We start from the raw sequence: 24,281 nt of genomic DNA, 5'->3' as shown, positions 1-24,281 counted from the left end.
TCTCACTGCATTTAATGAACTACTTAGCAGTACATTGTGTGATGGTGCGTTGAATGCAAAATGAATGGTAAGATAAACAAAGTGGCAGCATGGTTGAAAAACCAGTCTCTGTACGGGAGGTCTGGCTGCTATAAGAGACTACCACCAGTCCCTGTACAGGAGGTCTGGCTGCTATAAGACACTACCACCAGTCCCTGTACGGGGGGTCTGGCTACTATAAGACACTACCACCGTCCCTGTACGGGGGCTCTGGCTACTATAAGACACTACCACCAGTCCCTGTACGGGAGGTCTGGCTGCTATAAGACACTACCACCAGTCCCTGTACGGGAGGTCTGGCTGCTATAAGACACTACCACCAGTCCCTGTACGGTGGGTCTGGCTACTATAAGACACTACCACCAGTCCCTGTACGGGAGGTCTGGCTGCTATAAGACACTACCACCGTCCCTGTACGGGGGCTCTGGCTACTATAAGACACTACCACCAGTCCCTGTACGGGGGCTCTGGCTACTATAAGACACTACCACCAGTCCCTGTACGGGAGGTCTGGCTGCTATAAGACACTACCACCAGTCCCTGTACGGGAGGTCTGGCTGCTATAAGACACTACCACCAGTCCCTGTACGGGAGGTCTGGCTGCTATAAGACACTACCACCAGTCCCTGTACGGGGGCTCTGGCTACTATAAGACACTACCACCAGTCCCTGTACGGGAGGTCTGGCTGCTATAAGACACTACCACCAGTCCCTGTGCGGGAGGTCTGGCTGCTATAAGACACTACCACCAGTCCCTGTACGGTGGGTCTGGCTACTATAAGACACTACCACCAGTCCCTGTACGAGGGGTCTGGCTACTATAAGACACTACCACCGTCCCTGTACGGGGGCTCTGGCTACTATAAGACACTACCACCAGTCCCTGTACGGGAGGTCTGGCTGCTATAAGACACTACCACCGTCCCTGTACGGGGGCTCTGGCTACTATAAGACACTACCACCAGTCCCTGTACGGTGGGTCTGGCTACTATAAGAGACTACCACCAGTCCCTGTACGGGAGGTCTGGCTGCTATAAGAGACTACCACCAGTCCCTGTACGGGAGGTCTGGCTGCTATAAGAGACTACCACCAGTCCTTGTAAGGGGAGGTCTGGCTGCTATAAGACACTACCACCAGTCCCTGTAAGGGGAGGTCTGGCTGCTATAAGACACTACCACCAGTCACTGTACGGGGGGTCTGGCTGCTATAAGAGACTACCACCAGTCACTGTAAGGGGGGGTCCTGCTGCTATAAGAGACTACCACCAGTCCCTGTACGGGGGGTCTGGCTGCTATAAGACACTACCACCAGTCCCTGTACGGGGAGGCCTGGCTGCTATAAGAGACTACCACCAGTCCCTGTAAGGGGAGGTCTGGCTGCTATAAGAGACTACCACCAGTCCCTGTACGGGAGGTCTGGCTGCTATAAGACACTACCACCAGTCCCTGTACGGGGGGTCTGGCTGCTATAAGAGACTACCACCAGTCACTGTATGGGGGGGTCCTGCTGCTATAAGACACTACCACCAGTCCCTGTACGGGGAGGTCTGGCTGCTATAAGAGACTACCACCAGTCACTGTATGGGGGGGTCCTGCTGCTATAAGACACTACCACCAGTCCCTGTACGGGGAGGTCTGGCTGCTATAAGAGACTACCACCAGTCCCTGTAAGGGGAGGTCTGGCTGCTATAAGAGACTACCACCAGTCCCTGTAAAGGGGGGGTTCTGCTGCTATAAGAGACTACCACCAGTCCCTGTAAAGGGGGGGTTCTGCTGCTATAAGACACTACCACCAGTCCCTGTAAGGGGAGGTCTAGCTGCTATAAGAGACTACCACCAGTCCCTGTAAAGGGGGGGTTCTGCTGCTATAAGACACTGCCACAAGTCCCTGTACGGGGGGGTCTGGCTACTATAAGACACTACCACCAGTCCCTGTAAGGGGAGGTCTGGCTACTATAAGAGACTACCACCAGTCCCTGTACGGGAGGTCTGGCTGCTATAAGACACTACCACCAGTCCCTGTAAGGGGAGGTCTGGCTGCTATAAGACACTACCACCAGTCACTGTACGGGGGGTCTGGCTGCGATAAGTGACTACCACCAGTCACTGTAAGGGGGGGTCCTGCTGCTATAAGAGACTACCACCAGTCCCTGTACGGGGGGTCTGGCTGCTATAAGACACTACCACTAGTCCCTGTACGGGGAGGTCTGGCTGCTATAAGAGACAACCACCAGTCCCTGTAAGGGGAGGTCTGGCTGCTATAAGAGACTACCACCAGTCCCTGTACGGGAGGTCTGGCTGCTATAAGACACTACCACCAGTCCCTGTACGGGGGGTCTGGCTGCTATAAGAGACTACCACCAGTCCCTGTACGGTGGGTCTGGCTACTATAAGAGACTACCACCAGTCCCTGTACGGGAGGTCTGGCTGCTATAAGAGACTACCACCAGTCCTTGTAAGGGGAGGTCTGGCTGCTATAAGACACTACCACCAGTCCCTGTAAGGGGAGGTCTGGCTGCTATAAGACACTACCACCAGTCACTGTACGAGGGGTCTGGCTGCGATAAGTGACGACCACCAGTCACTGTAAGGGGGGGTCCTGCTGCTATAAGAGACTACCACCAGTCCCTGTACGGGGGGTCTGGCTGCTATAAGACACTACCACCAGTCCCTGTACGGGGAGGTCTGGCTGCTATAAGAGACTACCACCAGTCCCTGTAAGGGGAGGTCTGGCTGCTATAAGAGACTACCACCAGTCCCTGTACGGGAGGTCTGGCTGCTATAAGACACTACCACCAGTCCCTGTACGGGGGGTCTGGCTGCTATAAGAGACTACCACCAGTCACTGTATGGGGGGGTCCTGCTGCTATAAGACACTACCACCAGTCCCTGTACGGGGAGGTCTGGCTGCTATAAGAGACTACCACCAGTCACTGTATGGGGGGGTCCTGCTGCTATAAGACACTACCACCAGTCCCTGTACGGGGAGGTCTGGCTGCTATAAGAGACTACCACCAGTCCCTGTAAGGGGAGGTCTGGCTGCTATAAGAGACTACCACCAGTCCCTGTAAAGGGGGGGTTCTGCTGCTATAAGAGACTACCACCAGTCCCTGTAAAGGGGGGGTTCTGCTGCTATAAGACACTACCACCAGTCCCTGTAAGGGGAGGTCTAGCTGCTATAAGAGACTACCACCAGTCCCTGTAAAGGGGGGGTTCTGCTGCTATAAGACACTACCACAAGTCCCTGTATGGGGGGGTCTGGCTGCTATAAGACACTACCACCAGTCCCTGTAAGGGGAGGTCTGGCTGCTATAAGACACTACCACCAGTCCCTGTAAGGGGAGGTCTGGCTGCTATAAGAGACTACCACCAGTCCCTGTATGGGGGGGTCCTGCTGCTATAAGAGACTACCACCAGTCCCTGTACGGGGAGGTCTGGCTGCTATAAGAGACTACCACCAGTCACTGTAAGGGGGGGTCCTGCTGCTATAAGAGACTACCACCAGTCCCTGTACGGGAGGTCTGGCTGCTATAAGACACTACCACCAGTCCCTGTACGGGGAGGTCTGGCTGCTATAAGAGACTACCACCAGTCCCTGTAAGGGGAGGTCTGGCTGCTATAAGAGACTACCACCAGTCCCTGTACGGGAGGTCTGGCTGCTATAAGACACTACCACCAGTCCCTGTACGGGGGGTCTGGCTGCTATAAGAGACTACCACCAGTCCCTGTAAGGGGAGGTCTGGCTGCTATAAGACACTACCACCAGTCCCTGTAAGGGGAGGTCTGGCTGCTATAAGAGACTACCACCAGTCCCTGTATGGGGGGGTCCTGCTGCTATAAGAGACTACCACCAGTCCCTGTACGGGGAGGTCTGGCTGCTATAAGAGACTACCACCAGTCACTGTAAGGGGGGGTCCTGCTGCTATAAGAGACTACCACCAGTCCCTGTACGGGGGGTCTGGCTGCTATAAGACACTACCACCAGTCCCTGTACGGGGAGGTCTGGCTGCTATAAGAGACTACCACCAGTCCCTGTAAGGGGAGGTCTGGCTGCTATAAGAGACTACCACCAGTCCCTGTACGGGAGGTCTGGCTGCTATAAGACACTACCACCAGTCCCTGTACGGGGGGTCTGGCTGCTATAAGAGACTACCACCAGTCACTGTATGGGGGGGTCCTGCTGCTATAAGACACTACCACCAGTCCCTGTACGGGGAGGTCTGGCTGCTATAAGAGACTACCACCAGTCACTGTATGGGGGGGTCCTGCTGCTATAAGACACTACCACCAGTCCCTGTACGGGGAGGTCTGGCTGCTATAAGAGACTACCACCAGTCCCTGTAAGGGGAGGTCTGGCTGCTATAAGAGACTACCACCAGTCCCTGTAAAGGGGGGGTTCTGCTGCTATAAGAGACTACCACCAGTCCCTGTAAAGGGGGGGTTCTGCTGCTATAAGACACTACCACCAGTCCCTGTAAGGGGAGGTCTAGCTGCTATAAGAGACTACCACCAGTCCCTGTAAAGGGGGGGTTCTGCTGCTATAAGACACTACCACAAGTCCCTGTACGGGGGGGTCTGGCTACTATAAGACACTACCACCAGTCCCTGTACGGGGAGGTCTGGCTGCTATAAGAGACTACCACCAGTCACTGTATGGGGGGGTCCTGCTGCTATAAGACACTACCACCAGTCCCTGTACGGGGAGGTCTGGCTGCTATAAGAGACTACCACCAGTCCCTGTAAGGGGAGGTCTGGCTGCTATAAGAGACTACCACCAGTCCCTGTAAAGGGGGGGTTCTGCTGCTATAAGAGACTACCACCAGTCCCTGTAAAGGGGGGGTTCTGCTGCTATAAGACACTACCACCAGTCCCTGTAAGGGGAGGTCTAGCTGCTATAAGAGACTACCACCAGTCCCTGTAAAGGGGGGGTTCTGCTGCTATAAGACACTACCACAAGTCCCTGTACGGGGGGGTCTGGCTACTATAAGACACTACCACCAGTCCCTGTACGGGAGGTCTGGCTGCTATAAGAGACTACCACCAGTCCTTGTAAGGGGAGGTCTGGCTGCTATAAGACACTACCACCAGTCCCTGTAAGGGGAGGTCTGGCTGCTATAAGACACTACCACCAGTCACTGTACGGGGGGTCTGGCTGCGATAAGTGACTACCACCAGTCACTGTAAGGGGGGGTCCTGCTGCTATAAGAGACTACCACCAGTCCCTGTACGGGGGGTCTGGCTGCTATAAGACACTACCACCAGTCCCTGTACGGGGAGGTCTGGCTGCTATAAGAGACAACCACCAGTCCCTGTAAGGGGAGGTCTGGCTGCTATAAGAGACTACCACCAGTCCCTGTACGGGAGGTCTGGCTGCTATAAGACACTACCACCAGTCCCTGTACGGGGGGTCTGGCTGCTATAAGAGACTACCACCAGTCCCTGTACGGTGGGTCTGGCTACTATAAGAGACTACCACCAGTCCCTGTACGGGAGGTCTGGCTGCTATAAGAGACTACCACCAGTCCTTGTAAGGGGAGGTCTGGCTGCTATAAGACACTACCACCAGTCCCTGTAAGGGGAGGTCTGGCTGCTATAAGACACTACCACCAGTCACTGTACGGGGGGTCTGGCTGCGATAAGTGACTACCACCAGTCACTGTAAGGGGGGGTCCTGCTGCTATAAGAGACTACCACCAGTCCCTGTACGGGGGGTCTGGCTGCTATAAGACACTACCACCAGTCCCTGTACGGGGAGGTCTGGCTGCTATAAGAGACTACCACCAGTCCCTGTAAGGGGAGGTCTGGCTGCTATAAGAGACTACCACCAGTCCCTGTACGGGAGGTCTGGCTGCTATAAGACACTACCACCAGTCCCTGTACGGGGGGTCTGGCTGCTATAAGAGACTACCACCAGTCACTGTATGGGGGGGTCCTGCTGCTATAAGACACTACCACCAGTCCCTGTACGGGGAGGTCTGGCTGCTATAAGAGACTACCACCAGTCACTGTATGGGGGGGTCCTGCTGCTATAAGACACTAACACCAGTCCCTGTACGGGGAGGTCTGGCTGCTATAAGAGACTACCACCAGTCCCTGTAAGGGGAGGTCTGGCTGCTATAAGAGAATACCACCAGTCCCTGTAAAGGGGGGGTTCTGCTGCTATAAGAGATTACCACCAGTCCCTGTAAAGGGGGGGTTCTGCTGCTATAAGACACTACCACCAGTCTCTGTAAGGGGAGGTCTAGCTGCTATAAGAGACTACCACCAGTCCCTGTAAAGGGGGGGTTCTGCTGCTATAAGACACTACCACAAGTCCCTGTACGGGGGGGTCTGGCTGCTATAAGACACTACCACCAGTCCCTGTAAGGGGAGGTCTGGCTGCTATAAGACACTACCACCAGTCCCTGTAAGGGGAGGTCTGGCTGCTATAAGAGACTACCACCAGTCCCTGTATGGGGGGGTCCTGCTGCTATAAGAGACTACCACCAGTCCCTGTACGGGGAGGTCTGGCTGCTATAAGAGACTACCACCAGTCACTGTATAGGGGGGGGGGGGGGGGGGGGGGGGTCCTGCTGCTATAAGAGACTACCACCAGTCCCTGTACGAGGAGGTCTGGATGCTATAAGAGACTACCACCAGTCACTGTAAAGGGGGGGTCCTGCTGCTATAAGAGACTACCACCAGTCCCTGTAAAGGGGGGGTTCTGCTGCTATAAGAGACTACCACCAGTCCCTGTAAAGGGGGGGTTCTGCTGCTATAAGACACTACCACCAGTCCCTGTAAGGGGAGGTCTAGCTGCTATAAGAGACTACCACCAGTCCCTGTAAAGGGGGGGTTCTGCTGCTATAAGACACTACCACAAGTCCCTGTACGGGGGGGTCTGGCTACTATAAGACACTACCACCAGTCCCTGTACGGGGAGGTCTGGCTGCTATAAGAGACTACCACCAGTCACTGTATGGGGGGGTCCTGCTGCTATAAGACACTACCACCAGTCCCTGTACGGGGAGGTCTGGCTGCTATAAGAGACTACCACCAGTCCCTGTAAGGGGAGGTCTGGCTGCTATAAGAGACTACCACCAGTCCCTGTAAAGGGGGGGTTCTGCTGCTATAAGAGACTACCACCAGTCCCTGTAAAGGGGGGGTTCTGCTGCTATAAGACACTACCACCAGTCCCTGTAAGGGGAGGTCTAGCTGCTATAAGAGACTACCACCAGTCCCTGTAAAGGGGGGGGTTCTGCTGCTATAAGACACTACCACAAGTCCCTGTACGGGGGGGTCTGGCTACTATAAGACACTACCACCAGTCCCTGTACGGGAGGTCTGGCTGCTATAAGAGACTACCACCAGTCCTTGTAAGGGGAGGTCTGGCTGCTATAAGACACTACCACCAGTCCCTGTAAGGGGAGGTCTGGCTGCTATAAGACACTACCACCAGTCACTGTACGGGGGGTCTGGCTGCGATAAGTGACTACCACCAGTCACTGTAAGGGGGGGTCCTGCTGCTATAAGAGACTACCACCAGTCCCTGTACGGGGGGTCTGGCTGCTATAAGACACTACCACCAGTCCCTGTACGGGGAGGTCTGGCTGCTATAAGAGACAACCACCAGTCCCTGTAAGGGGAGGTCTGGCTGCTATAAGAGACTACCACCAGTCCCTGTACGGGAGGTCTGGCTGCTATAAGACACTACCACCAGTCCCTGTACGGGGGGTCTGGCTGCTATAAGAGACTACCACCAGTCCCTGTACGGTGGGTCTGGCTACTATAAGAGACTACCACCAGTCCCTGTACGGGAGGTCTGGCTGCTATAAGAGACTACCACCAGTCCTTGTAAGGGGAGGTCTGGCTGCTATAAGACACTACCACCAGTCCCTGTAAGGGGAGGTCTGGCTGCTATAAGACACTACCACCAGTCACTGTACGGGGGGTCTGGCTGCGATAAGTGACTACCACCAGTCACTGTAAGGGGGGGTCCTGCTGCTATAAGAGACTACCACCAGTCCCTGTACGGGGGGTCTGGCTGCTATAAGACACTACCACCAGTCCCTGTACGGGGAGGTCTGGCTGCTATAAGAGACTACCACCAGTCCCTGTAAGGGGAGGTCTGGCTGCTATAAGAGACTACCACCAGTCCCTGTACGGGAGGTCTGGCTGCTATAAGACACTACCACCAGTCCCTGTACGGGGGGTCTGGCTGCTATAAGAGACTACCACCAGTCACTGTATGGGGGGGTCCTGCTGCTATAAGACACTACCACCAGTCCCTGTACGGGGAGGTCTGGATGCTATAAGAGACTACCACCAGTCACTGTAAAGGGGGGGTCCTGCTGCTATAAGAGACTACCACCAGTCCCTGTAAAGGGGGGGTTCTGCTGCTATAAGAGACTACCACCAGTCCCTGTAAAGGGGGGGTTCTGCTGCTATAAGACACTACCACCAGTCCCTGTAAGGGGAGGTCTAGCTGCTATAAGAGACTACCACCAGTCCCTGTAAAGGGGGGGTTCTGCTGCTATAAGACACTACCACAAGTCCCTGTACGGGGGGGTCTGGCTACTATAAGACACTACCACCAGTCCCTGTACGGGGAGGTCTGGCTGCTATAAGAGACTACCACCAGTCACTGTATGGGGGGGTCCTGCTGCTATAAGACACTACCACCAGTCCCTGTACGGGGAGGTCTGGCTGCTATAAGAGACTACCACCAGTCCCTGTAAGGGGAGGTCTGGCTGCTATAAGAGACTACCACCAGTCCCTGTAAAGGGGGGGTTCTGCTGCTATAAGAGACTACCACCAGTCCCTGTAAAGGGGGGGTTCTGCTGCTATAAGACACTACCACCAGTCCCTGTAAGGGGAGGTCTAGCTGCTATAAGAGACTACCACCAGTCCCTGTAAAGGGGGGGGTTCTGCTGCTATAAGACACTACCACAAGTCCCTGTACGGGGGGGTCTGGCTACTATAAGACACTACCACCAGTCCCTGTACGGGAGGTCTGGCTGCTATAAGAGACTACCACCAGTCCTTGTAAGGGGAGGTCTGGCTGCTATAAGACACTACCACCAGTCCCTGTAAGGGGAGGTCTGGCTGCTATAAGACACTACCACCAGTCACTGTACGGGGGGTCTGGCTGCGATAAGTGACTACCACCAGTCACTGTAAGGGGGGGTCCTGCTGCTATAAGAGACTACCACCAGTCCCTGTACGGGGGGTCTGGCTGCTATAAGACACTACCACCAGTCCCTGTACGGGGAGGTCTGGCTGCTATAAGAGACAACCACCAGTCCCTGTAAGGGGAGGTCTGGCTGCTATAAGAGACTACCACCAGTCCCTGTACGGGAGGTCTGGCTGCTATAAGACACTACCACCAGTCCCTGTACGGGGGGTCTGGCTGCTATAAGAGACTACCACCAGTCCCTGTACGGTGGGTCTGGCTACTATAAGAGACTACCACCAGTCCCTGTACGGGAGGTCTGGCTGCTATAAGAGACTACCACCAGTCCTTGTAAGGGGAGGTCTGGCTGCTATAAGACACTACCACCAGTCCCTGTAAGGGGAGGTCTGGCTGCTATAAGACACTACCACCAGTCACTGTACGGGGGGTCTGGCTGCGATAAGTGACTACCACCAGTCACTGTAAGGGGGGGTCCTGCTGCTATAAGAGACTACCACCAGTCCCTGTACGGGGGGTCTGGCTGCTATAAGACACTACCACCAGTCCCTGTACGGGGAGGTCTGGCTGCTATAAGAGACTACCACCAGTCCCTGTAAGGGGAGGTCTGGCTGCTATAAGAGACTACCACCAGTCCCTGTACGGGAGGTCTGGCTGCTATAAGACACTACCACCAGTCCCTGTACGGGGGGTCTGGCTGCTATAAGAGACTACCACCAGTCACTGTATGGGGGGGTCCTGCTGCTATAAGACACTACCACCAGTCCCTGTACGGGGAGGTCTGGCTGCTATAAGAGACTACCACCAGTCACTGTATGGGGGGGTCCTGCTGCTATAAGACACTAACACCAGTCCCTGTACGGGGAGGTCTGGCTGCTATAAGAGACTACCACCAGTCCCTGTAAGGGGAGGTCTGGCTGCTATAAGAGACTACCACCAGTCCCTGTAAAGGGGGGGTTCTGCTGCTATAAGAGATTACCACCAGTCCCTGTAAAGGGGGGGTTCTGCTGCTATAAGACACTACCACCAGTCTCTGTAAGGGGAGGTCTAGCTGCTATAAGAGACTACCACCAGTCCCTGTAAAGGGGGGGTTCTGCTGCTATAAGACACTACCACAAGTCCCTGTACGGGGGGGTCTGGCTGCTATAAGACACTACCACCAGTCCCTGTAAGGGGAGGTCTGGCTGCTATAAGACACTACCACCAGTCCCTGTAAGGGGAGGTCTGGCTGCTATAAGAGACTACCACCAGTCCCTGTATGGGGGGGTCCTGCTGCTATAAGAGACTACCACCAGTCCCTGTACGGGGAGGTCTGGCTGCTATAAGAGACTACCACCAGTCACTGTATAGGGGGGGGGGGGGGGTCCTGCTGCTATAAGAGACTACCACCAGTCCCTGTACGAGGAGGTCTGGATGCTATAAGAGACTACCACCAGTCACTGTAAAGGGGGGGTCCTGCTGCTATAAGAGACTACCACCAGTCACTTTACGGGGGGGTCCTGCTGCTATAAGAGACTACCACCAGTCCCTGTACAGGGGGGGTCTGGCTGCTATAAGAGACTACCACCAGTCCCTGTACGGGGGGGTCCGGCTGCTATAAGAGACTACCACCAGTCCCTGTACGGGGGGGGGGGGTCCTGCTGCTATAAGAGACTACCACCAGTCCCTGTATGGGGGGGTCCGGCTGCTATATAAGCTTACCACTCCTGGATCTCACTTTACTCAAGCAGCAAGCAGCAGATCTTATTTGACTCCACATACACACACTCTTTCTTTGCAACTCACACGCACACGCACACACACATGCTATAAAACCCTCTCATTCCTGGACTCTAGCATTTAAGCAGCAGCCAGTTTAATCTCAGTTTAATCAAGGCCTCAGTGTTTGTAGACAGCTTTAACAAGATCATGAGGCTTCAGTGTTTGTAGACAGCTTTAACAAGATGAGTCACTGACTGGGCTAGGAATGAAAGTCCAGGAAATTAGAGGAGGTAGGGATGAAACAGAAAAGTGAACGGATCCTGATTAATGACGACAAGAGGCAAATCAAAAGGGGGAAAAAAGGAAAAACAAGGACATACTGTAGCTGGCAGGGAGGTAGGATAGGATTGGGGGCTGTGCCCAGATATCCAGTATGGTGGTGGTAGACATTTACCCCCCTCCATGTAGACACTACTCTTAACAGCAGGTTACATAGTGCCATCTGCCTGATCAGACAGGGAGCTAGTCCATTAATGTCCACCCTCCAGCTCCACAGACAGATACACACAGCCCAATCCTGCCCTGCTCTCTCTCTCCCGACAGCTCACCACCCCAGGTGACATTTTGAGCACCTGCTGTCCGACCTCTGTCTAAACATAATCAAGGAAGAATTAGAAACTCAATGATCCTAATAATTTAACTTTAATAGGAGATTTAAATCACCCTGAAGTCCTGATAAAGCTGAGGAGGAGCTGTGGAAAGCAGCACTATGTTACACACACACACACACACACACACACACACACACACACAAAGGCAAGCGTTAATTTTTCTGTGTGGATTCAGGAGTTAAATGAATTCTGTAACAGTGAAATGAACACTCAGTGGTGTAAAATAACCCCATTGCTGGTGTTAATAACCACAGGTATTGTTATTGAGAGTAAAACAGTCCCATCAAAACTACACCTATCATTATCATATTTCCCAGCATGCTATGCAGGTAGATTACTTTTTAGGATTGTTTTTAATATCTGCGTTTTTGCATGTACGTTGATTAATTGGTTAATCTTATGTTACACAAAGATAAATAACATACTTTTTAATCCAATCAGTTCGATTTATTGCCCCCATTATTGAAATGGTTGTTCTGGTTTAAATGGTTTAGGTAGTGTTTTTTATGATGTTTCCTAACCCTGACAGTCATTCTGAATGCAGGTTGCGCATGAATAAAAATGCAAACTGTTGGATATCCCAATGCTGGTTGGATTCCAATAGGAATTACACCACTTTGCAAGCCAGGATAATGTGACTTGCAGGCCTGATGTAAACCTGGAGTTTCCTAACACCACTGTGTTGGAGTAAAACTAGGCCATCAACTAGGCCAATAAGTAAGGTCTTAGGATACATGTAATGTATTGTCAGAGTTTAATTTGAATGATAAAATTAGCCCAGAAACTCACTTAGTGAAAGCCACAGGCTTAAAACGAACGACTTAAATAACCATGTCTCTGTCACTAACAAATACAGTCATGGGTGTTGACTCTAGAATTTACTCAAAAAGAAAAGGCACCCTAGGAAATATGCAAATTAGGATTTAGACCATAAAGTGTTAAAACAACTAGGGATGCACCGATATGACATTTTTGCCCGATACCGATATCCAATATTTTCCTTGCCAAAAAAAACCCGTACCGATATCCGATATTTAAAATTTTAGTGGCCTTTTAAGCAATCTAGTACAGTTAAATAGTTAACACACACATAGACGCAGTGGTCTAAGGCACTGCATCTCAGTGCAAGAGACGTCACTTCAGTCCCTGGTTTGAATCCAGGTTATATCACAACCGGCCGTGATTGGGAGTCCCATAGAGCGGCGCACAATTGACCCAGCGTTGTATGGGTTTGGCCAGTGTAGGCCGTCATTGTAAATACGAATTTGTTCTTAATTGACTTGCCTAGTTAAATAAAGGTTACACACACACACCACACTGACCAAAAAGTTATTTTGTCGGCCTTTACATATGTCCCCATTACCAGTAAAACATAATCAAAACCTATTTCTTCCTCTTACTTGCTGTGCTGTTTCGTTGTTCATTTGTTCAGTCGTTTCATTCTCAACCAGGATTTCATCATACATGCCAAGCAGTGAAGTTTCAGCTCTGTCTGTCCGTGGCCTTTCTTCCTCGGTGTGCACTATCATTGTGTCCGTTTCCATCCTGCCCAGCTGTGTATGTAACATTTCACGTAAACCTTGTTTCTTATCTGCATCGAAGTAGTGGTCCTTGTACTTAGCACCGAGCATGGTGGCGACACAGTAAACAGGCTCAGAGAGAATACCACTGAATTTCTTGTTCACAGCCTCGGGTACTTTTGTAAGTTTTAACCCCACGGTCTGTCTGCAGTTTTGTTGAGCAGGCGTTTCAATGCCGTGACAGAGGGTATCACGTCTGCTGCAGACGCAGTTGATGAGCTTATTTCTCGAGTCAGTTGTTCAAATAGCGCTAGGAGTGTGTTCATGTTTCCAAGTTTCAAACATGTTCTCAAATGCCATTGAAACGGCAGCAGCGGTATGAGAACCAGCACATTCTGGAGCATGCAATACGGCTTTCCTCAGTACAAAATCCTTGTCGACCCACTGTGCTGTCAGACTCAGCATGCTCATGGGGCTGACATAGCTGGTCCAAATGTCAGTCGTGACGCCCATAGCAAGCAGCATAATGAATTCCATTATCTTGGCGTTAATGGATTTAGCTTTGAGTTGTCTGGCTGAAATGTTCTTACTCTTTCAAATGACTGCTCAACTTGAACTTGTTTAGTTGTTGGAATTGTGTGCTTAGTATTTTTCTGCTTTTGTTCTGTGTTGCGCTGTATTTTCCGTAGCGTTTTTTACGTCATCTACTTACGTTATATAAGTATGCACATCAGCTTTGACATTGGTTTTGCACATCGGCGTTAAAGCGTTAAACTAGACATGGGGCCAATACTGATGTTGGCATTTTCAGCTAATATCGTCCGATTCCGATATGCTCACCGATAGATCGTTCATCCCTAAAATCAACACCCCAAAATGATTTACTGTAACACTACAGGTGTTAGTTTCTTACACTGAGAAAGTGTACCAGCGTCAGCATTAAGAAAAGTGAGTCCAGTTTACTCTAAATGTTATGTTTTACACTGGAGGTGTTGCGTATGACTCTACAGTGGAGCTATGCAAACACCACAATCAAGTTCATTTGAACACGTTAAGAGTTGAATGGGAAACACTGCAACAGAGTTACATCTCTAACACTTTCAAACGTGTTATTTTAACACCGTTCAGTGGGACTCATATGTTCACTGAAAATAGTGTACATTTTACACTGTCAGAGTTAAATGTACACCATTGAGTTTGCTGTGCAGACAGCACACACACACACAGAGCATACACACAGAGCATACACACAGAGCACACACACAGAGCACACACACAGAGCACACAGCACTATGTCACACAGACATGAAATGTTCTTCTGAAGTTTTTTAATTGTTAGTGAAATTAGAAAAGCCAGAAAGTCAGACAGTCAGACAGGCTAAATGTTTGTATTCCAAATAATGTTTTAGCCTTTGTTTATACAGGTTAGTCTCAAGAGAGACTTGTATGAGTTCAGACTGCATAAAACATTTTACGGAGTGTTTCTTGGTAGTCTTAAACAAATCTACTTTGAAACAAAAGTATACATCTCACTCACACACATGGTTATGCGCTTAAAAAATATATAACATTTTGTGTTTGCATCCCAATATTACACTTTATATACATCACAGAAGGCTGAAATATAACAAAACCATTTGACATAAATTCACTGGATTTTAGTTGGTAATTTTTAAATAATGTTTATTAGTTATGAAAATATTTATAGCATTCAACCCATGAGGCCACTAGGGGGCGATTTGGTAATTTGACTGCAGGAAAGGGGCTACATATTTTAGATGCAACACTTACAGCGTAAGCATTCTGTTTCTTCTTTCTAGGCTGATATAGAACAATAAACATTCCAGCTGGCCATATGCATTCATACATAAAAGACACAGGCAAACCGACACATCCCCTATGCTAATGTTCTGTGTTATTTGGGTCTTGTGAGTGTGAGTACAGATGCTGCTGGCTCCAATAGAGGTTATGTACCAAGATGCTAATGTGCATAAAAACAGCTGGTTACACAGGAGACAGTAATAACCATTGAGATCAAATCTATCAATCTCTCTCTACAGTAATAACAGAATCTTTAAGCACTGCCACTTCCATTGACATATTTTCTTCACATTTAAAATTACCACTAAACCTCTATGATGCCCCCGATGGTTATTCAAAAGTAATATCAATGACGGAACTGTTGAAACTAAGAATGGACTAGAAAGGACTCAAATATTCAGCCGACGGTAGAAGAGTGTGATATTGAAACACAGCGGTTTTGTATTTTGGCCTTTGCTGGAAATTAGTAAAGGTAGCCAATAAAACAACACTGGGGAAAAACACTGGGGAAAAACACTGGGGGAAAACACTGGGGGAAAAAAACTGGGGGAAAAAAACTGGGTGAAAACACTGGGGGAAAAACACTGGGGGAAAACACTGGGGGGAAACACTGGGGGGAAACACTGGGTGAAAACACTGGGTGAAAACACTGGGGGAAAACACTGGGGGAAAACACTGGGGGAAAACACTGGGGGAAAACCGCTAGACAAGGCTACATTTACTTCTGAAACAACGTTTGCTTGACATGATCGCAGTGTGAGGGTACGCGCTGCCGATAACTGTGGGTTCACTATCAAATTGCTCCATTATAAGGGATGGACCAACCATCCTCACAACAATCATTGGAACACAATCCTATCATCAAAAAATGCATGGGTCCCTATTCTGCTATTTAGTAAAATGTTTCATATTGTTCTGGCTCTCTGCCGTACAGTAAGTAGATGGTAAGTAACACAGGCGCTCTGCCATTGGTTGGTGTGAATAACAACAGACAAGGAAGTGAACTACTTACTATTCTGCTAATCTCTCAAACCACCTGTCAGAATAAAATACCAGTAAGAGAACACACACACACAATTAGCGAGCTTCTACAGTTAACGGGCTGTTCATTAACCAGACTACTAGTAACCACATTACTCTTGCCTCTACATTAAAAACATACGCTCATATCATTCACTGTATCCCACACAGGCCCACAAAAAGTGTGGCCCTCAAGGCAAGTCTTAGCAGCCAAATCCTGAAATAGGAATTATGTTTTCTCTCACCCCACAATGAACTACTGCAGAACTGCTCAAAGTCAATGATTCACCATATTTGTTTCTTCGACCCACAATCCACCAATCAATCCAGCAAGAGTCAGCACTTTACACCCACCAACACTAGAGGGCAGCAAACTCATAAATCACACTGCCTGCATGTTGTAAGTTAGTAGCTTGAAAAAACTTTCCCTAGATGATGAAAAACCACAGCTTTGCTGATTTCACACCCTCTGAACTGTTGAAAATTCATTTATAAAGCACCTTACCAGAAATAACAGACACAGAAAAAACATGGTTTTGCTTGTTTCACAGCTTCCTACATTAAACCAGTGTAACTCAATTTTAAAAGCACCTTACCAGCATTAACAAACACAGAAAAACTGTTTGCATGTCACGAGGTTGTAGTGTGAAACAACTGTTCACCATAGGCATGGCTTGTTTCATAAACATCAGCATTAAAGCAGTGCAAACACAGCAAAATGCCTTGCTAATAGCCATTGTTTGACAAACTCCTGCATCAAACCAATGTAAATGAATAACAAAGCATCGTACCTGCGTTAACTATGGCATCGACCTCGAGGATGGTGATGTCACCCTTGTAGAGAGATACTTTGTCTCTCAGAAGGTCCTTCTGCTCCTCTTCCTCTGTCACTAGAAACAACAAGAGCAGGGGTGTATTCATTTGCCACACCTTGCAGGTGCACAAGAGCATGGGTTTGTTCATTAGCTACACTGTACAGGTACTCTTAAAGACAGGACCAGAAATAAAGACAGATTACTCGTTTTTTAGCTTAGTTCTTCTTGTCACTGTCCTTGTGGAATACTGTACATCTGGAATGAGCCATATCGTTGTTGTCCTATAGACTAGTGCATTATTGAGGGTTTAAAAGAGTAAACTTACAGACACAGCCTGCCTGCCAGCAAGCCAGACAGACAAACACACAGACAAACACAGCCAGACACCCAAACACACTAACAGACTAACAGACATACAGTGCATTCGGAAAGTATTCAGACCCTTTCCCTTATTCCACATTTTGTGACGTTACAGCCTTATTCTAAAATGGATTAAATAAAAATGTTCCTCATCAATCTACACGCAGTACCCCATAATGACAAAGCGAAAACAGGTTTTTACAAATGTTTGCAAATGTATTAAAAATAAACAACAGAAATACCTTATTTACATAAGTATTCAGACCCTTTTCCATGAGACTCGAAATTGAGCTCAGGTGCATCCTGTTTCCATTGATCATCCTTGAGATGTTTCTACGACTTGATTGGTAAATTCAATTGATTGGACATGATTTGGAAAGGCACACAGCTATCTTTATAATATCCCACAGTTGACAGTGCATGTCAGAGTAAAAACCAAGCCATGAGGTCAAAGTAATCGTCCGTAGAGCTCCGAGACAGAATTATGTTGAGGTACAGATCTGGGGAATGGTACCAAAACATTTCTGCAGCATTGAAGGTTCCCAAGAACACAGTGACTTCCATCATTCTTAAATGGAAGAAGTTTGGAACCACCAAGACTCTTCCTAGAGCTGGCCACCCGGCCAAACTGAGCTATCGGGTGAGAAGGGTCTTGGTCAGCGAGGTGACCAAGAACCCGATGATCACTCTGACAGAGATCCAGAGTTCCTCTGTGGAGATGGATGAACCTTCCAAAAGGACAACAATCTCTGTAGCACCCCACCAATCAGGCCCTTATGGTAGAGTGGCCAGACGGAAGCCACTCCTCAGTCAAAGGCATATAAAGGACTCTCAGACCATGATACACAAGATTCTCTGGTCTGATGAAATCAAGATTTAACTCTTTGGCCTGAATGCCAAGTGCCACGTCTGGAGGTAACCTGGCACCATCCCTACGGTGAAGCATGGTGGTGGCAGCATCATGCTGTGGGGATGTTTTTCAGCAGGGACTAGGAGACTAGTCAGGATCGAGCGAAAGATGAACGGTGCAAAGTACAGAGCGATCCTTGATGAAAAGCTGCTCCAGAGCACTCAGGACCTCAGAATTCCAACAGGACAACAAACCTAAGCACACAGCCAAGACAACGGAGGAGTGGCTTGGGGACAAGTCTCTGAATGTCCTTGAGTGGCCCAGCCAGACTTCAACCTGATCGACATCTCTGGAGACCTGAAAATAGCTGTGCAGCGACGCTCCCCATCCAACCTGACAGAACTTGAGAGGATCTGCAGAGAAGAACGGGAGAAACTCCCCAAATACAGGTGTGCCAAGCTTGTAGCGTCATACCGAAGACTCAAGGCTGTAATCGCTGCCAAAGATCCTTATCCCTCTCTGTGATTTGAGCGGGCAGTGTGTGTGTGTGTGTGTGTGTGTGTGTGTGTGTGTGTGTGTGTGTGTGTGTGTGTGTGTGTGTGTGTGTGTGTGTGTGTGTGTGTGTGTGTGTGTGTGTGTGTGTGTGTATAACATGTATCTATCTATACAGGTACTGGCTGGCCTACCCTCCTAGACTTTGATTGTTTTTTGTAATATTATCCTATTTATGTATTCATTAATTTTACTACAGTAATGTTTTATTTTATGCACTTTTGAGATTATTCTTGTAATGAAAAGCACCTTACAAATGTAATATATTATTATTACCATTATTATGTGGCCAAACTAGTCTGTGTCAAAGTGTAGTCTAGTCAAGAGTTAAATTGTACAATCTGATATAAAAAGCTTAATCATCACAGGCATTGACAACTCGACGATAACATTTTATTTTCCAAGACAACGCTAACTTTATAAGCGAGTTGGGCAAACTGAAAAGATTACAGGCTTGGATTGATTCCTCTGTCCTTGTCTCTTCCCTTGAAGGGCAGCTGTCTTTTCCCATGAATTAAACATCACAGGGTTGATGGATGGGAGGGGTTGAGGGTAGCTGAATAATGTGACTAAAAACAAATAAAAGATAACTATTGTAAAATATGCTGTGTACATAAAATGTATATAGTATGTATAAGCTGGAAGTAGAAGCCTAAGTGTTGTTGTTCATTAGTTTACTCCAATTAGGGGTGGTAGGGTTAGGGGGGGGGGGGGGAACATACACTACCGTTCAAAAGTTTGGGGTCACTTAGAAATGTTCTTGTTTGTGAAAGAAAAGCATTTTTTTGTCCATTAAAATAACATCAAATTGATCAGAAATACAGTGTAGACATTGTTAATGTTGTAAATGATTATTGTAGCTGGAAACGGCAGATTTTTGATGGAATATCTACATAAGCGTACAGAGGCCCATTATCAGCAACCATCACTCCTGTGTTCCAATGGCACGTTGGAATTCTTGGAATTCTCTCAACCAACTTCATGAGGTAGTCACCTGGAATGCATTTCAATTAGCAGGTGTGCCTTGTTAAAAGTTAATTTGTGGAATTTCTTTCTTAATGCGTTTGAGCCAATCAGTTGTGTTGTGACAAGGTAGGGGTGGTATACAGAAGAGAGTCCTATTTGGTAAAAGACCAAGTCCATATTATGGCAAGAACAGCTCAAATAAGCAAAGAGAAACGACAGTCCATCATTACTTTAAGACATGAAGGTCAGTCAATAAAGAACATTTCAAGAACTTTGAAAGTTTCTTCAAGTGCACTCGCAAAAACCATCAAGCGCTATGATGAAACTGGCTCTCATGAGGACCGCCACAGGAAAGGAAGACCCAGAGTTACCTCTGCTGCAGAGGATAAGTTCATTAGAGTTACCAGCCTCTAAAATTGCAGCCCAAATAAATGCTTCACAGAGTTCAAGTAACAGAAACATCTCAACATCAACTGTTCAGAGGAGACTGCGTGAATCAGGCCTTCATGGTCAAATTGCTGCAACAACAAAAAACACTACTAAAAGGACACCAATATGAAGAAGAGTTGCTTGGGCGAGATGAGCACTTGTTGACTGCGAGATGAGGTGAGGTGAGCTAGGTTCCCAGATTTCTGCTGGGTAAATGGTATTTTTGTCTGATGAGAGCATTGTTACATGTTGCCAGCACTTCATGTATTTTCCTGTATTTATGGCAGTATACTACCTGCCGGTGGAAATCTGTCCTTTGGTCTGATGAGTCCAAATTTGAGATTTTTGGTTCCAACCGCCGTGTCTTTGTGAGATGCAGAGTAGTTAACAGATGATATCCGCATGTGTGGTTCCCACCGTGAAGAATAGAGGTGGTGGTGTGATGGTGTGGGGGTGCTTTGCTGGTGACACGGTCAGTGATTTATTTAGAATTCAAGGCACACTTAACTAGCATGGATACCAAAGCATTCTGCAGCAATACGCCATCCCATCTGGTTTGCGCTTAGTGGGACTATCAGTTGTTTTTCAACAGGACAATGACCCAACACACCTCCAGGCTGTGTAAGGGCTATTTGACCAAGAAGGAGATTGCTGCATCAGATGACCTGGCCTCCACAATTACCCGACCTCAACGCAATTGAGATGGTTTGGGATGAGTTGGACCGCGGACTGAAGGAAAAGCAGTCAACAAGTGCTCAGCATTTGTGGGAACTCCTTCAAGACTGTTGGAAAAGTATTCGAGGTGAAGCTGGTTGAGAGAATGCCAAGAGTGTGCAAAGCTGTCATCAAGGCAAATGGTGGCTATTTAGAAGATATATTTTGATATGTTTAACACTTTTTTGGTTACTACATGATTACATATGTGTTATTTCATAGTTTTGATGTCTTCATTGTTATTCTACAATGTATAAAATATTAAAAATAAAAAAAAAACTTGAATGAGTAGTTGTGTGAACTTTAGACTGGTACTGTATATTTTTTGTATATATTTACAAAAAAATATATATGGGAGGTTGGAAATGATGCAGACAATTACATTTATGGAAGCCACAAAAAAAACGAACAGCAGTGTGACACAGAGGCTAAGAGATATTTACATGTTAGTAATTTAGCAGACGCTGTTACTATTAATGGGAGTGCATTACACAGAGCGGCAAAGTTGCTTTGCTGGTTGTCATAAGCGTAAGATGGTGGCCTTGAAGGGTTATGTCAATCTTATGACAGTGTTATTAAGCTGTTATGTCATGAGCTGACAAGTAAAAGCATTACTTTAAAGGCTAGAGTTGAAGATTGAAATTGGGAAGTTGTTCCCTTTGAATGTCTCTTCAGGTGAACTAGCTTATTCATTGTTCAGATTCATTGCTTAGTCTGATTATTAGTCAGCAGTCTCCACATCAATAGGCTCAGCCTCTGGTGGGGATCTCTGGACCTGTTCCAATACTTTAGAAATGCATCCTTCCTTCCTTGAAGTAAGCACAGATTTTTTAGTGATTGGATAGGTGTAAGGTCACTTTCACCAATACTCTACCAATTCAGACTTGTGATCACTTAAAGAAAGTAAGGAAGGAAGGAAGGGAGGAAGGATTTCTGAACAATTCGAACAAGGCCTCTGAGTGTATCTCTCACCTTCTGTGCTCTGAGACTGTTTCCAGGTGTTGATTTGGTCCAGAGGTACATATTCAGACCGACGGTACTCCTTACGCCTCTCCTCCAATGACATATTCAACACTCTGTCTGAAGGGAAGAATAAATAGACCATTTTAGAACAAACTACTCCATTTTAGAACATAAGTCAATTTTAGAACAAACTACTCCATTTTAGAACATAAGTCAATTTTAGAACATAATAGTCAATTTTAAAACAAAAATGTCAATTTAAGTAACAAAGTAACAAACAACAAAAATTGTCACACAAACAAATGAGTGAGTGTGGAATATCATAGTAGGACAGTCTGGACATCCAGGCTCAGAATATTGTTACAGCACCAGAGAGAGGAGTTTGGCGATTGAGGCGAGATGTGCTGAGGTGAGCTAGGTTCCCAGATTTCTGCTGGGTAAATGGTATTTTTGTCTGATGAGAGCATTGTTACATGTTGCAAGCACTTCATGTATTTTCCTGTATTTATGGCAGTATACTACCTGCCAGTGATGTATACATTTTTTATGTTTTTTAAGTGAAAGCATTAATATAATGCAGGAAGTTGTGTTTGAAAAACAAAGTTTTCAAGTGAGTCTTGAAATAAGTGACATGATTTTCAGGTGTGGCTGAGCTAAGAATATTACAGTCGCTATATAACCCACTCCGTAAGCCACTCCACCTACAAAACAGAGCAGGAGAGAACTTTGACTACAGTTGGTGGGCGGCAGGTAGCCTAGCGGTTAACAGTAACCAAAGGTCGCTGATTCGAAATCTTCGAGCCGAAGAACAAATTCTTATTTTCAATGACTTGGATGACGCTGGGCCAATTGTGCGCTGCCCTATGGAACTCCCAATCACGGCAGGATGTGATACAGCCTAGATTCAAACCAGGGACTGTAGTGACGCCTCTTGCACTGAGATGCAGTGCCTGAGACCACTGCGCCACATGGGAGCCACCCCTTGAGCAAGGCACTAAACCCTACTTGCTCCTGTCAGTCGCTCTGAATAAGAGCGCTTGCTAATTGACTAAAATGTAAACGGAAAGTGCCTTATAGTAACATATTGTAAGCTAGAATGAGAGCATCTGTGACTAGGCCTAACACTTTATAATGGTGGGACTAGGCCTAACACTTTATAATGGTGTGACTGGGCCTAACACTTTATAATGGTGTGACTAGGCCTAACACTTTATAATGGTGTGAATGGGCCTAACACTTTATAATGGTGTGACTGGGCCTAACACGTTATAATGGTGTGACTAGACCTAACACGTTATAATGGTGTGACTAGGCCTAACACTTTATAACGGTGTGACTGGGCCTAACACTTTATAATGGTGTGACTAGACCTAACACTATAATGGTGTGACTGGGCCTAACACTTTATAATGGTGTGACTGGGCCTAACACTTTATAATGGTGTGACTAGACCTAACACTATAATGGTGTGACTGGGCCTAACACTTTATAATGGTGTGACTGGGCCTAACACTTTATAATGGTGTGACTGGGCCTAACACTTTATAATGGTGTGACTGGGCCTAACACTTTATAATGATACAGAATTCTTAGAGATGACGATTGTTTTGTAATAGCCTACTGGGCAGTGGGTTGTGTGTGGGCTACATCTTGCCTGGTTCACATTAGAGTAATAAATATATACACTATAGTTGGATAATCTACCGGACCTGAGGAAAGTGTTTAAGAATGGTTAGAAGAAAATAGACAAATAAAACACACTTAAGCCCATGATAAAATCCTGACAACATTGTAACTATAACAGTTATTATTACCTCTCTATATCTATGTAGCATCATATGTGTTATTCATAATGATAAAATAGTATCATAGGCAAAACATTGGGCTCATATTACACATAAGCTAACTGTTTACAATAGCCCCTTCATGCCATGATAGACTTAGCTACCTACCTACCTATTTATCTATCAGTCGGGCTCTGTCTTGAGAGCCATTGTCATTCATTCTAACAGGTGAACTTGCAGAAATACACGGCCTACTGGACAAGCCTCGAGTAGCTGCTGTATGCCTTGCTAAAGTCCCCAAACGCACCGTGTGTATATATGTGTGTAAACTAAACGTGGGTTACTGTTATGACAGCAGCCGTGTGGTAATTGTGCGTTTGTCTTATATGGTTCGGTACCAGGCTGAGGCACAGGCGCATCCTGCTTAGCGCAACATCTGTAGGCTTCGCGGGCTCGCATATGACGGGATGCTGGTGTATGTAGCCAGCCCTATAAAAAGTGCCTTATAATCAACAGCCGGTGCTCACCGATATCCTGAACTGTCAGATAGATAGTCTATGGCAGACGGTCAAGCTGTAAAGGCATGGGCGACATGGAGAGAGATGATGGTACAGATTCATTGTAATGGTCCCCAACCCCAAAAGAAGTCTTCTTACCTTTCTCTGTCTTCCAGTCCTTTTTCTTTCTGCTCATGGTGCCGTGGTGATAGGACTTGGAGTTCGTGTTTTTTGACTGTGGCAACCCCAGACTCGAAGCGTATGGTAGGACCGGTGAACTGAAAGAGAAAGTAAAACAACCCCGGAGCTAGCAGCTTAACCCACGACGTCTCTCTCACCTGTGAAACTGTCAAGATTTCTATGGACCCCAGTAATGCAGGCTCGATGCAACCTAGCCTGATGAGCCCCGT

The 24,281-nt window shown here is 47.5% G+C and overlaps 1 protein-coding gene across 1 annotated transcript in view; it reads right to left on the bottom strand.

Annotated features, from left to right (window-relative positions):
- Positions 1 to 24,281, bottom strand: part of LOC129862734 (ADP-ribose glycohydrolase MACROD2-like) — a 917,737-nt gene extending 893,456 nt beyond the window's left edge. Inside the window, exons 1-3 of the mRNA XM_055934653.1 lie at positions 24,031 to 24,281; positions 21,600 to 21,707; positions 16,733 to 16,831 (exon numbers count right to left, since the gene is read on the bottom strand). Coding sequence (XP_055790628.1) covers positions 16,733 to 16,831; positions 21,600 to 21,707; positions 24,031 to 24,067 — 244 coding nt within the window. The 5' untranslated portion in view covers positions 24,068 to 24,281. The remainder of the gene's footprint in view (positions 1 to 16,732; positions 16,832 to 21,599; positions 21,708 to 24,030) is intronic.

Source organism: Salvelinus fontinalis, chromosome 1 (genome assembly GCF_029448725.1).
Source record: "Salvelinus fontinalis isolate EN_2023a chromosome 1, ASM2944872v1, whole genome shotgun sequence".
NCBI classification, from domain to species: domain Eukaryota; kingdom Metazoa; phylum Chordata; class Actinopteri; order Salmoniformes; family Salmonidae; genus Salvelinus; species Salvelinus fontinalis.
Note: the sequence above shows the minus strand (reverse complement) of the source record. Positions and strands in the feature narration are given on the sequence as shown.